This window comes from Spermophilus citellus (assembly GCF_964194105.1).
Source record: "Spermophilus citellus genome assembly, chromosome: 3".
NCBI lineage: Eukaryota > Metazoa > Chordata > Mammalia > Rodentia > Sciuridae > Spermophilus > Spermophilus citellus.
The window spans coordinates 199,510,778-199,525,195 of NC_138184.1; the positions used below are offsets into that span (position 1 = coordinate 199,510,778).

At 34.0% G+C, this 14,418-nt stretch overlaps 1 protein-coding gene and 1 pseudogene across 2 annotated transcripts in view; one reads left to right on the top strand and one right to left on the bottom strand.

Annotated features, from left to right (window-relative positions):
* Positions 1–14,418, bottom strand: part of PPP1R9A (protein phosphatase 1 regulatory subunit 9A) — a 322,192-nt gene that overhangs the window by 134,224 nt on the left and 173,550 nt on the right. The window contains exon 4 of the mRNA XM_081284725.1: positions 2,939–3,071. Within this exon, the coding sequence (XP_081140851.1) occupies positions 2,939–3,071 (133 nt within the window). The remainder of the gene's footprint in view (positions 1–2,938; positions 3,072–14,418) is intronic.
* Positions 11,546–12,091, top strand: LOC308644256 (small ribosomal subunit protein uS10m-like; annotated as a pseudogene). Its single transcript has one exon. The product of its transcript is annotated as a small ribosomal subunit protein uS10m-like (transcript).

The following is a 14,418-nucleotide window of genomic DNA, read 5'->3' on the forward strand; positions in this document are numbered from 1 at the left end:
CTCCATGTATCCTTGAAAGAGTTTTCCTTCATTTTGTATGATATAAAATAGTCTCACACAGGCTTGTACAGCCTTTAGACTCACCTGGTTCTGATGAGTTTTTAATATTTTATCTGTAGTCATCATTCTAATTTATTCTATGGCAATTTGTCTAACTTGAATTGATTTTAGTAACTCCTATTTTGCTAGGAAGTAATAAATTACTTCTAGATATTCATCATTTTTGTCAAATAAATTTAGTGAAAAAATATATCAACCCTTCATAAAGCTGACTGAGGAATACTGAAAGCAAAAATATAGAAATTATAAATTAGGAATGCAAAGCAAATACATATAATGTTGCTTATGATTATGAAGGGTTGATATATTTTAGAGATCTTTCAATAAAAAACTTATTATTTTTGTTTATAATGTTCTCTGTACTAGCTTTTAAAATTTTATTTACTTTTTTTCTGATTTACATGACAAATATTTTTTCTTCTACTTTTTTTAAAGTTAAAGATATAACTTTCATTCTGAGTAAGGTTTTTATTTTGTGTTAGAGGTTTGTTTTAAATAATCCATTCCATGATGGTTTGGAACAACAGGTCTAATTTTTTACTTGATCAAACATCTACCTTGAAATTCTCATGATATTAAAGGGGTTTAAAATTTTTTTAAGGGAAAATAATTTTTTTTTCTTTTGAAGGCAGCTTTAAATTGAGTTGATTATATTAATCCACTCCTCAATATCTTTGTTTTCTGTCTACAGATCTCTCTAGTTCTGAAAGTGCATTAAACTCTCTGATAATTGTATTGCATTTTGTTATCTTCTATTTTAATTTTTAGTATGAAATATAGCATATATACAAGAGCTTATGAAAACATTTATCTACAAAACATTATATTTGAGGAACAAAAATAACTAAACAGCCACTTACTAACAAATATAAAGAATGTTACCAACACTCAATAACCATCTATGTACTCTTCCATGACACTGTAATTCTTCCCTTATTCCTAAACATTATGTTAATCATTTCTCCTTTTCAAAATACTTAAGAAAAAACACTTGTGTGCCCATCCCTAAATAATAAGCTGTTCAACTTTTCCTAGTTTTGAAAATTAAATAAATGGAATTATAATTGCATGACTTCCTCTCTCAATTGCTTTTTAAATTTTCTCACAACTTCATGTTTGCAAAAATCACACATTCTGCTACATGTAAACTGTGTGGTTTATTCATTTTCACTGCTGAGTAATATTTTATTAATTGAATATGCTACAATTTATAGGCAATTTCTACCACTGATGAACATTTGAATTGTTCTCATTTTGGCTTTTATTAGCAATACAAAACACACAGTCAATTCTAGCTGTTATAATGCTTTCCACAATTTTAAATCTATAAAAAAATATATAGGCATCATTCTTTAATTCACTTTAACCCCAAATGAAAGTTTCTTAATGGGAATAATCAATCATGCACAGTATAATGACTAATGCTCTCATTCATATTTTCTCCATCTGGACACTTCTGTGTTTAATATTCACATAGTTTTCACCTCTATTTTTCCTCCCTTTCCTGTTTTAAACAAGTTTCTTTGCTTCCCTAGTAATTGGGAAGTATATTACACAGATAAAGTATGTACTTGATGTATTCTTTAAATAGTTACATGTCAGCACATTTCTTTCTTTCACCAGAATAAGCAACTGCTCTCTGGGATGGGGAGGGGATTCTATCATCCTTCTTATTCATAGTGGCTTATGAAATTATACCTCCATCTGTTCCTGTAGTTGAAAATAAATCTGACACTAATATAATCATCTTGCCCATCAAATACTTTTTCTGATTTGTTTACTTTGGAGTTTTTAAGTCTGGTATTTTATATTTTTTTATGTTATCTTTGAATACTAGGATTTTCCCAGCCTATGCCTAGTATTTTTTTGTGTAAGTCTTCTCATTCACAACTAAGTCCTTTCTAACAGGAAGTTCAGGTCTTTTTTTTTTTTATTATTCCAAGAAATTTTTTTTCTAGTCCAAAAAACTTTCTTCTATTATTATTTGTCTCTCCTCCTCCATTGTCTTTTCCCCTTCTGTTGCCTATAATTTACATACTGGTGCTCTTTCATGATTTTTCTTGGATATTTACTCTGTCATTTGAGAATTAGTTTGGAACATCTCTTAATTAACACTACAAATAAATATTAAAATTTTAATGAATATTATTTCTTGGTTATTCAAGTTATCATCTATTCCTTCTTTTTTTCCAAAGCCTTGTGAGATTTGTTAATTTAATGTTCACTGGATGACAGTCCAGTTCCTGGGTACACATCTTATATGATGATAAATGAGGCAGTCTCTGGTACCATGAGTCAGCAGTTACTACATCAGGGAAGCTGTCCTTCCAGGGAGAGAAATCAGAATGAAGCCCCTTTGTTCTTTCTCCTTACTCCCCTCAAAGACAGGGAAGATAAACAACCTTACCATTTAAATCTTTCTGAATCCTATTGCCTTCGATCCAAAATGTCTATAATTTTCCAAAGGCATTTCCCATTCACATTCTGAGCCTAACCATAACTACTCTCTCTCCACCGAAAATAGCACCTACTCTCCCCACTCTCACTTATAGATCTTTCTCTGGGCTCTCTCCTGCACCAGTTCTTTCCAGAAATACAGACAAAGCCTAGGCCTCACTCATACCTCCTTCCATCTCAACCACCATCCCAAACAGCTACAGAGGATGGGTTTCAACTGGCAGTAAGAGGTAGGGAGTCTTTCGATCCAATCAACTATTAGAATCCATATCAACTATTTTTGAAACTTAATAAATAGATCTTCTGTGAGAATTAAAACTTTATTCAATCCTTAAAAAAAAAGACTAGACTTTGGAAAAACAATCCTATATTATTAGCACAGCCACATAATGATGTTGTGAACATTGTAGCACTCATGTACCTTTCTCTAGTTCCACTGGGAAAAGTTCCAGCTTCTCTACACGCTTTTCAAGTTCATACTCAGCAGATGCGGCCACGGGGTCAACTTCATCATTTCTCCTGTCATAGTCTTCATTGGAGTATGTGTTAAAAACCTGCAGCAAGAAATCAAAACCCAAATGTTAATACAGAAAAGATGGCTTTCCAAATTTTTTTTTAAATGGCTGGATGAAACTACGAAATTTTTAAAAGAAAACAGTGTTGTGTATCTTCTTAATATATTTTCCGTTTTTAAAATTAATTGCGATGATAGGAAAAGAAAAACTAAATCAGAATAAAGATAACTCACTAATTTAAAAATATGTATGAACAATTTTATCAATTTTAATAATTTCAGAGTCAACATCTCTATATAATACATTATTTGAAAAACAGTATCCATCACCTTTTATATAATCAGAATATACCATCTAACTGCAATATGCTACTGTAAACCAAGTTTAGAACATATTGAAGCAACCCAATCAACTACCATCCTATACCTTTCTTATGGAATGACCTCTGCTAGCCCTAGCAGTATAGATCATCAATACTATGGAACCGCTGATTTCTAACATATACTGTCTTGGGTTGTGTTAAACTATTCTTATTTGACATCTCTCATTTTATTTGTACATTAATTTAAATCAAAATTTCATAGGACATTTCAAGATATTGCTTAAAAGTTTTAGAATAAATAAGATATTGGTAAATCTTTATTTTTTACCTAAATCATTCAAAAGAGTACTAAGTGTGGCCTTCAGATATTGCTATAGAGATGTGATTATCCTTATTTCAGTTGAAGTATTTATTTTATTTGAAAAGAAACTGGACTGGTTATCAAATCACTCTCTCAATAACACTGAAGAGTATTTACAAGAAATATATAAGTCATCAAGTGTAATCAATATATATAATAAAACTGACATTTTCAATTAAATTCAACAATTATTAAGCATCTAAATGGTGCCTGGAAAAGCTTCATGAGTGCCCCTCAAAATCTTAAAATCTAGGTGTGATTAGTTTTTTTAACGAACATATTAAAAACTTCAAAGAACACATGGTGGTCCTGTGGTACACACCTATAATTCTAGTGGCCCCAGAGGCTGAGGCAGGAGGATACCAAGTTCAAAGCCAGCCTCAGTAACTTGGCAAGACCCTAACCAACTTAGGGAGACCCTGTCTCAAAATAAAAATAAAAAAAAACAAAAAGGGCTAGAGATGTGACACAGTGGTTAAGCATCCCTGGGTTCAATCCTCAGTACCAAAATAAATAAATAAACAGATAATTTTTTTTAAAGGTTGGGATTGTGGCTCAGTGGTTAAGTGCTCCTGGGTTCAATCTCTGATACAATGAAAATGCAGAATAAAAAGTCAGAAATGAAAGAAAACATACTTATTGACACTCAAGCTGATAGGTCCAGCTTTACATGTGCAACTGGAAAACTAGCAATTCTTAAATTTTTTATATGGTAACCTGTAAGCCAATAATACATATTACCTATAGAGAAGCAGCTGCAATGTACTTTCTAATGGTACATACCTTCTCAAAATCGTGTCCTTGGAGGGTTTGTACCTGAGTGGACACTGTTTTTCTTACTGACTTTCAACATGATTTCATAGCCTCACACACTTGGATCTTCACTTAATCTAACAAATCTTCACCAATAGTAAACATTACTATATCAAAATGCATATCTCTAAACTGAAGTTTATACTTTTATTTATCTGATCAGAAAATATGCTTCCAACACCTATTCCATAGAAACCTCTAATACTGTTAGACTTGCAACTTCCCCATACCCTTTTTTTATCTTTCACTTTATAATTTTTTGTAAGCACATATTCAAATTTATTCATTTTTCAAAAATGTACAGATTACCAATTCTATACCAGCTATTCTGCTAGATATTGGTGAAGGCACAGTCTCAATCACCTCACAGTTTATGATGGACACAGAAATAAAAATAAACAATTATAGTACAATGTGATAACTGTTTTAACAGAAGAATGTACCAAGTAATTTTTTGCCTTAGAAAAGAATCTTGTGGAGGGGAGGGTGTTTGTTTTGAACCTCAAAGAACAGAAAGGAATTTACATATTCAAATACAGAAGAGGAGGAATGTGAATTTCAAATATAAGACCCTACACCACAAAAGAAAAAAAAATAGGTAGATAGATAGAAGGTATTTTGGGGAAAAAATTGATAGTTGAGTGGATGGACCACAATACAACACACCCAACAAAGTAAACTTCAACTGTACATACCATTATAGTTTAGATATGAGGTGTCCCCTAAAAGTTCATGTGTAAGACAATGAAAGAAAGTTTGAGGATGAAATAGATAGGTCATGAGAGCTTTAACCTAATCAGTGCATTAATCCACTGATAAGAATTAACTAGTTGATATCTATAGGCAGGAATACCTGGGGTCTTACAAGCCCGGGAAATCAATGACACATACAACTGGAATTAAGGTTTGCTAATAGGTCCAAATATATCATTACAATACAATAATTTAAATGATATTCACTCTTAATGTTTACTAGAACATAGTGAGTAAATAAATGTGTGTGTGTGTGTGTGTGTGTGTGTGTGTAAGAGACTGAGAGAGAGATTATATTGCATGTGTGCACGTGAGAGAACTGCTTTAAATAAATGAACACTTTCCTAACTTTTTTTTCAGAATCCTAAACATTGTTATCAAAATGTTCTCCCTCAATTAGGCTAGTTTATAAAGTTCATGTTTAGATATCCTGAAATTAAAGAAAAAATTATAAGACTCCATATTGGAAAATGATACTTTGTTCGCGCATCAAGCAATCAGATGACTATACCAACATTCCATTCTGTAGAAAAGAAATAACCTAACATACTTTGGCTTGCTTATGTAAGCATGTGGAAAAAGAAGCCATAAATAATTGAAAAGGAAAAGTCAGAAATTCATTATTTTCAGGTTACACTATTATTTTTACTTGGAAAATCTTAGAAATTCAAGAGAAAAAAATATTACAACTAATAAGAGTTCAGTAAAGCAATGTTCATTTTAAATGAACCAATATATAAAAACATCAATAAATCAAAAAATAAACCGTAAAATACTCAGCATTTACTAGCTATAAGTGTACAAATATTTCCTTCTAAATAAAAATTTAACTGAGAACACAAGGAGCTGTAAGTTTAATGTCATATTATTCCTAAATTAAAATTTTTAATATTGTAAAGATATCCATGCACCTGAATCTCTGCAAATGTCAGTCTATACCAATTTAATTGATGAATTCAGGGCAATCAAAATTAAAAACCCATCCATACTTTTGAGAGAAACTAATAGGCTGTTTGAAATGAACAGTAAGGATGGAAACAAGCCTTACTGGGTATCAAAATATACAATAAAACTGCATTAATTAAGACAATATAGTTTTGGCCCTAAGGCAGATTTATTTTTATCCTGTATTCTGTTTCACTGTTTTCTTTTTTCTCTTCAAATTAGTTACAGTGGTCATTTAATAAACAGTATGGAAAGAATTAGATATCCATCTGAAGAATATTCCTACTTCATGTCATAAATTAAAATAGAATTCAGATGAGCTAAGAATAAAAATGTACACATTTGTCCCTCAGTATCAGTGTAGTGAGGGGTTGATTCAAGGATCTCTCATTCCCCATGGATACAAAATCTGCAGCTGCTGAAGCCCCTCACATAAAATTGCATACTTTCATATAACCTACATACATATATACTCCACTCATATACTCTGAATCATCTCTAGATTAATTATAATAACCAACACAATATAGGTAATACATAAAAAGCTGTTATACTGTATTGTTTAGATAATAATGGTAAGGAAAATGATCTATACATGTTCCTTTTTTCTTTCTGGATATTTTCAATGTGTAGCTGGTTGAATCTATAAATATAGAACCCACAGAGAACCACCTATATATACTTTAAGAGTGCTATAACAAAAATGGGGCAATGTTTCATACATTAGAGAGAGATTCCCAGATATTACAAGTTCTAAAGGAAATGAATAAACTATCTGGTTAAAACTCAGTGCTAAGCAATTGGAGGTTTAGCTGAGTAGCAGAGCCCTCGCCTAGAATGCATGAGACCCTAGATTCAATCCCTAGCACTGCAAAAAAAATAATAATAATAATAATAATAATGAAAATTAATGTTAAAAACTTCTAGACAGCAAAATATCTATAATGACAATATAAGAAAAGTCACAAATTAGGAGAGAATATTAATATATAAAGGGCTTTCTCAACTCAACTAATTTTGCATGTATGAGTAGAGAAAGGAAATTAACTGCAAATTCAACAAAGAAATACTAATGCCTAGTAAAACACACAATGATACTCAAGTTCATTAAATATTAAGCAAATATTAAATGCAAATTAAAACAAGGAGACACTATGTATTCATCCATAAGAATGGTTTTTAAAAAACACTGCAATATCCAGTGTTTGTGGGGATATAAGAAAAAAATTTTAGCCACCTAAAAACAGACCAAAAAAAAAAAAAAAGCATGATTTGAAAACAGTAACCAACATTTTAAATGTAAAAGCCTTTAAGCGAATGTTACCTCTAAGTATTTAGAGAAATACCTGTATATGTGTAAAGATATATGTAAAGGAAGTTCATTATAGCACTATTTTTAATATCCCAGAGTGGAAAATTACCTAAATGTTAATCAATAAAGAAACTGGCTTGCAAAATTATAACATATACAATCAGGCATGGTAATGCACACCTATAATTCCAGTTACTTGGGAGGCTGAGGCAGCAGGATGACAAGTTTGACATGAATTACTTATAATACAGATATCATTAAATCAAAAGAGCACATTGCAGATAAAGATATTTCCAATTTCTATAACCCAACCCAATTTGTACGATATGAATTTTAAACTAACTTTGAACCTTCTAAATTTCTAAGCTCAAAATCAACTTGGCTTTTGCCACATCATAAAGTCAGGAAAAGTCTCAGCTTCCTTACATACAAAATGACTCTTATAATAATAATATTTACCCTATAAAATAGTTGTGAAAATGAAATGGCATAATCCACATAATTGTGTTTGGTTCAATATAGGAAGAGAAATAATCCTCCAGGGTAATAAATAATACAATATTTCCCCAGACACTTACATTCACATGCTCTTTTATGAATGGGTTTTGAATATTTCATCTACTATGATTCTTAATGCCCTTTAAACAAAAATCTGCTTAACTAATTTTATATTATAATGTATACTGGTCTGCCAAAATCCCAACCTTTGTCCAGAACAATGCACTATCATTGTATAATGGCTCACTGCTTACCATGCTTTCTGTTCTGCTGGATCAGGAAGAACCTCAGAGATGAAAGGAAGTTTCACATGGATAAATACCTTCCCTTTCATCTATATTGTCTTGAGTTGCCTAATTTTAAAATAGTATTTCTACTATTTACATTTATATTACCTCAGGTGCTCTACAAAAATATGTATAATTAATCAAATGATAATCTCAGCCTCATCATGGTATTACTAGAGCACAAAAAAACCTCTCAAGGCCAATAGCATCCTGGGCCCCAATAATCAATGTCATCAAGATACATATATTTTTAGTTCAGTCACCTTTATGTTGTTCCTGTGTTAGTTCACTAAGAAAAGCAAACAAAAGGATGTTTAAATTTAAGACTTCTTGTTTCAGAGCCAAGAAGTGATATTCTGTTCCTTGATCAAAGCAAACAAAACAAGACCTCATGCACTGCTTTGCAGTGGAGTCCTGCTTTCCAGGGTAACAAGTTTGCAATCATATTTAGCAAGGACATTTCTGAGCCAGCAACCCAAGGCTATGAAAAACAAATAGAACAAAAATTAGCTTATTATAAGCTTTCAAATACAGTCATGTTATTTACATTTGTGGTACTCTCAGCTACAATACTTTTTCAAAATGACAGCAATACATTTTCAACAATAAGAAAAAATCATTTCCTTTACTTCTTTATGACACATTTCTTTAATCAATGCATGTCAAAATAAAGTCAGCATTCTCTGTAAATACTGACTGGAAGGAATCTCCCACAATGCTTCCACCAGGTCTCAGTTCCGGCAGTAGTCTGGGTTCTGCTTAATCTTCCTGACACATCAAAGATGGAAAATGTCCCAGGTTCTAGCACGCTGAGTTTCAGATGCTGGCTGGGCACAGTGTACTACTGGAGAAAAGCCAAGCATTCACATGCTCCCACAAATGGACACACTCATCACGAGCTTCCCAGGCAGAACCCTACCTCACCTGCATGTAGTTTTAGTTGCTCTTCTCAAGATACTCTAAACTGAAACCAACAGTAAGCCTGAGAAGACAGTCCACAATTTTCAGGTTTTTAAAACAAATTTGGCCATAAACCACTACTGGGAAAGGAGGACCTTGACAGTCATGGAGCAGTATATAATATCAAATTTCCTTTTCTTCGTCCCAGGCTTTCTCACTGACTTACACTAGTAAAAACTATATAGTTTCTTGATGCCCACTGTGCCAAGGACTATGTTAGGTTCCTGATGCAAAATAAAGCAAGTCAAACTGGAGTTCGTAATTATCAGGTATTCTGCATTCACTGGTAGTCTCCAAAGATTGTAAATAGGTGATAGTTTTAATCTCCTCCTCTACATTCTTGTAGCATGTTATAATGAAAGAAAGACTCATACTGTGGCTTGGGAGGATGAGGCAGGAATTCAAGTTCAAGGCCAGCCTCAGCAATTTAACAAGTCCCTACACAATTTGATAAGACCTGTCTTGAAACAAAAAATAAAAAAAGAGTTGGGGGGGTAGCTTCTAAGGCAGGAAAAGGATAAAGAGTATGTTCACTTTTCATATTTTTACATGAAAAACTTGAGGTTCAAGGGACAATATACATGCTGAATATAAGGATAACTAACAAAGTTTATAAATTCATAAGTCATTTCACTAAACATGAGCCTAGTGTGGGTTACAAAAGAACAGGAAGTAAAAAGAAAAAAAATACACACTACCTAACAGGTGTTGGCGCACATGCCAGTTCAAAAGGCAGCACAAAAAAAGCTTGTATTGTGTCAGGGTTCTCTAGAGAAACAGGACCAATAGGATGTATGTAGACATATTTATTTTATATATGCAACATATTTTTATTTCATTCATGTTAAAGTGAATTTATTCTAAGGTCTGGTTCACATGACTGGGAGGCCAGCAAGTCCAAAATCTACAGGGCAGGCCACAGGCTGTAGACCTTATAAGAGCTGACGCTGATGCTGACGCTCAAATTCAAAGGCAATGGTCTGGCAGAATTCCTTATCCTTTGGCGGAGGTCAGACTTTTTCTATTAGGGTCTTCAACTGATCAGATAAGTCCCATCCACTTTATGTAGGGTCATCTGCCTTAGCCTCCTGATTTAAATGTAAATCTCATCTAAAAATATCTTTATGGAAACATCTAGAATCATGTTTGCCCAGCATTGGCAAGCTTGGCATAGCCAAGTTGACACCTAAAATAAGCCATCACAAAGCTCTTCAAACTATTTTTGAACACAAAACCTGGACTTCTCAGCATTTAACCAAATGGTCAGAGGAATACAGTTTCCTAAAAACACATACAGATATAAAATCACAGGTTTATATCTAATATTTATTTGGATACTCCTGACAGATTAAGGTATTTCACATAGATAACATCATTATCTGCATGGCTAAATCCTAGATAAGAAAAGAAGAAGCCATCCTGGCTGCAACTGCAGCCAAGAAGGGTGCTGAGGGGAACCTGCACATGGCAGGCTGATGAAGAGCAGAGGGCAGTAAGCACTTGGCTGCATGCACTGAGAGCTTGGAGAAATTGCTGGCTTGTACGTGTAAGGAGACAGGCTCAGTTTTGATATTCAGCCTGCTGGGGTTCAAATTCTTTTCACTACATATTGCTCTGCTGTGCCGCTGCAATCTGGAAAGAATGTATGATGGAAATGGAGTCTCTGTAAGTCTAAAGACTGACTACAATGGATACAAAGAGCTCTCCTTCAACTTACAATGGACATGTAGCATGAGTGAGAATACACATGTTAGAAGATACTGGGCAATTACTAATACAGTAGAAATCCACTTATCTTAATCAGTCTATCATCTAAAAGAAATCATTGATCACTATGACTAGGGACTGCAAAGATCCTATCTTGGTTAAAAAACATAAGAACTAGGGCCAAGAAAAGAATGTGAGTACCGGAAACCTTTCACCTCAATTCAAGTGAAAATAGTGATAAGTCCTAAAAGCACTAATGACAAGTAGGAGCTCTATTATCTATTCCTATGCCAAATCAGCCAGTTCTAAAAGCCCAATCCCAAAGGATCTCAGGAAAGGGACTAAATACCATCTCCCATTCTACAGTTCTCAGTCTGCACCCCAGTTTCTCCTCAAAGAATCCTATAACATGCCTTCCACAAGACCTACCTGTCACATACTGTTTCCCTTATACAATTCAAAGAGGGACAGTTTCACAACCAATTAAAGGGTACAGAAAGAGTAAGTAAAATGGTTTTCAGAAGTATGTATTGGAGGTTTGTGTGCTAGCACCTCTGGCAGAGCTTGGGAATTTCTCTATAAACAGTTTAAAGAGCAGTACAGTCAATAATGGTGCCTTTCTTCCTAGTACCTACATGAAGTGGGCACAGTTTTCAAACCCACACACTGATGTCCCAAAGGATTTGACCAAATGATAACCATATCTGATGAAATGGATACATTGTATGAATGCCTGTCAATTTTACTAAAAGGCCACAAAAAGGCTGTAATGAACAGTTATGAATATTTTGCCGTGCTTGCTGTTAAAGAACTTGATCTCTCTACTAAAGTACATGAACCTCCAAGGGACACAGTGATTTACTCTTCTCAAATCAGTGCATATTTTCAAGAAGCAGAGTTCAGTATGAAATGAGAATGCTTTGCAGATGTTTAGAGTTAGAACACCTAACTGGATGTACAGCAGATGTCTACTTGGAATATTCTCAGAAAAACTTACCTGAAGGAGTTGCCATGGAAGTAACAAAGACAGAACAGTTCCCAGAACACATCAAGGAGCCAATATGGGAAACAGTACCAGTGGAAAAAGAAGAAAGCAAGTAATAAAGCCTCAGGGAACCACTCGTGCCTGGATTTGAAAGGAGAATGGGCCAGATGTATGTTTGAATGGAGAGTGCTTACAGCTGAGACAATCTGGAGTCCTGCTCACTGCTTTGTCGAGTCCTCTTGCCCAGTTCAGTTGAGAATAGAGAATGGAACCATAATGGCAGACGGAAATGGAGCAAAAGAATCATTTTATCTATTCTTTTTATATATATTATTGTATAAAAAAACTTGAACAGCCAGGCATGGTGTAGCACACAGATAATCCCAGGTGCTGGGGAGGCTGAGACAAGAGGATAGGAAGTTTGAAGCCAGCCAGCCAAAGCAACTTGTGAGACCCTGTCTCAAAATAAGAAAGGGGCTGGAAATGTCACTCAATGAAAGAGAAACCCTGCATTCAATCCCCAGTACTATAAAAAGTGTGTGTGTGTGTGTGTGTGTGTGTGTGTGTGTGTGTATGTATATATATATATGCAAAAAAGGAAGTATGTAGTGGAGATACTGGGAGGGAGGGGAGTTATGCTGCTAAGTCTTTTTAATTCATATCTTGATAATATTCTTCTTTTATTATTTGAATGCTAAAAATAATCTCTAAATATACTCATGAAAAGCACACAAGAACACAGGAAAAATCAAGAATATAGTTTTGTATTGTCACTGGCATTGACCATCTCATACTTGTAGATAATTAACAACCAAATATAGAAGTTATAAACTCTTCAAATTTAGAACACCTATGACTGACTTTGTGGAAAATCATATATATATATATATATATATATATATATATATATATATATATATATGTATTATATACTTGGGTATATATATTATATCTTTTAAATCGTGTGTATCAAATAATATTCAAAATAAGTGGCGTTTTATTTACACAAAGAAATTAGCAATGAAATAAAAAACTGGAAGATCCTATATCTCTTATTTTTAATAAAATAGAGTCAAATGATAATTAATACTATTTATCTGTAAATACAGAGTGTTAAAGTACTTTAAACATTTTATAAATATGCTCTTGCAAAAATAGTTTGTGCTACTAAAGTATTCAGTTTAAAAATTCCTTCACAAATAAACTCAGGTCATTCCAACTTTGAACAAATTCTAAAGATAATCAAGCCAAATTAGTGAGTTTTTTCCAAAAGACAGTTTTCAGGGAGAACTGGGAGATTCCACTGATGTTCACATTTTCCTTGGTGTTTTTCAAATTATTATAAACAATTAAATATATCCATGAGAAATTAACAATGTTCTCTTTCAGTTCAGCCAGACTTTGAGTTTAAATCTGAGACATATGCTTTACAAACTGACAGCTGTTAGCCAGCATGAAATAAACTGGTGGCCATGGTCCAGCTCCCACTGGAGAGGTGTCCTCATCACAGAAAATTTTGACTAATTAGCCCAATTGGCACCTCTTGGGGAGAGGGGGCAATGTACTTACTTATCCCACTACAAGTGCCAGCACTGTGTTTCCAAAGGCCCATGAAGGGAGATCATTATGAGTTGTCTGAATCGGAAGACAGAGAGCAGTACTACAGTGTATGTGTAGGTCAAAGGCAGGAAAGGAGTGTCAGCTGTATGAAAGAGTGTTTGAGAGCATCTCTTGAGCACAGTAAGGGAAGCCTGTAAACTCTTCAGTACGGCTGCACTTTCCCATATGAAATCCCCAAGGGTAAGCACACCTCTGATGGAGACTATGTAAGATGTCATGAAAGACAACACTGAACACTGAGGCCTCTGGAACCTTGAGAAGAGCTACTCAGTCCAACATTGTGTCTGGGAAGAGAATGAAACAAACTTGAAAAAAAACTTGATTCTTTTCAGAACTACAAGAGTGAGCTAAAGGAAGAAGGGCTCCTAACACCAGGAACTTAGAACTCTCAGAAATTGTGCACTGAGTTAACTTTTGTGCATGGCGAGAGGAGGGGATTCAGTTTCATTTTGTTGCATATGGATTTCCAGTTTTCCCAACACCATTTGTTGAAGATGCTATCCTTCCTCCATTGCATGCTTTTAGCCCCTTTATCGAATATAAGAAAGTTGTAACTTTGTGGATTAGTCTCTGTGTCCTCTATTCTGTACCATTGGTCCACCCGCCTGTTTTGGTACCAGTACCATGCTGGTTTTGTTACTATTGCTCTGTAATATAGCTTGAAGTCTGGTATCGCTATACCACCTGATTCACACTTCCTGCTTAGAATTGTTTTTGCTATCCTGGGTCTTTTATTTTTCCATATGAATTTCATGATTGCTTTATCTATTTCTACAAGAAATGCCGTTGGGGTTTTGATTGGCATTGCATTGAACCTATAGAG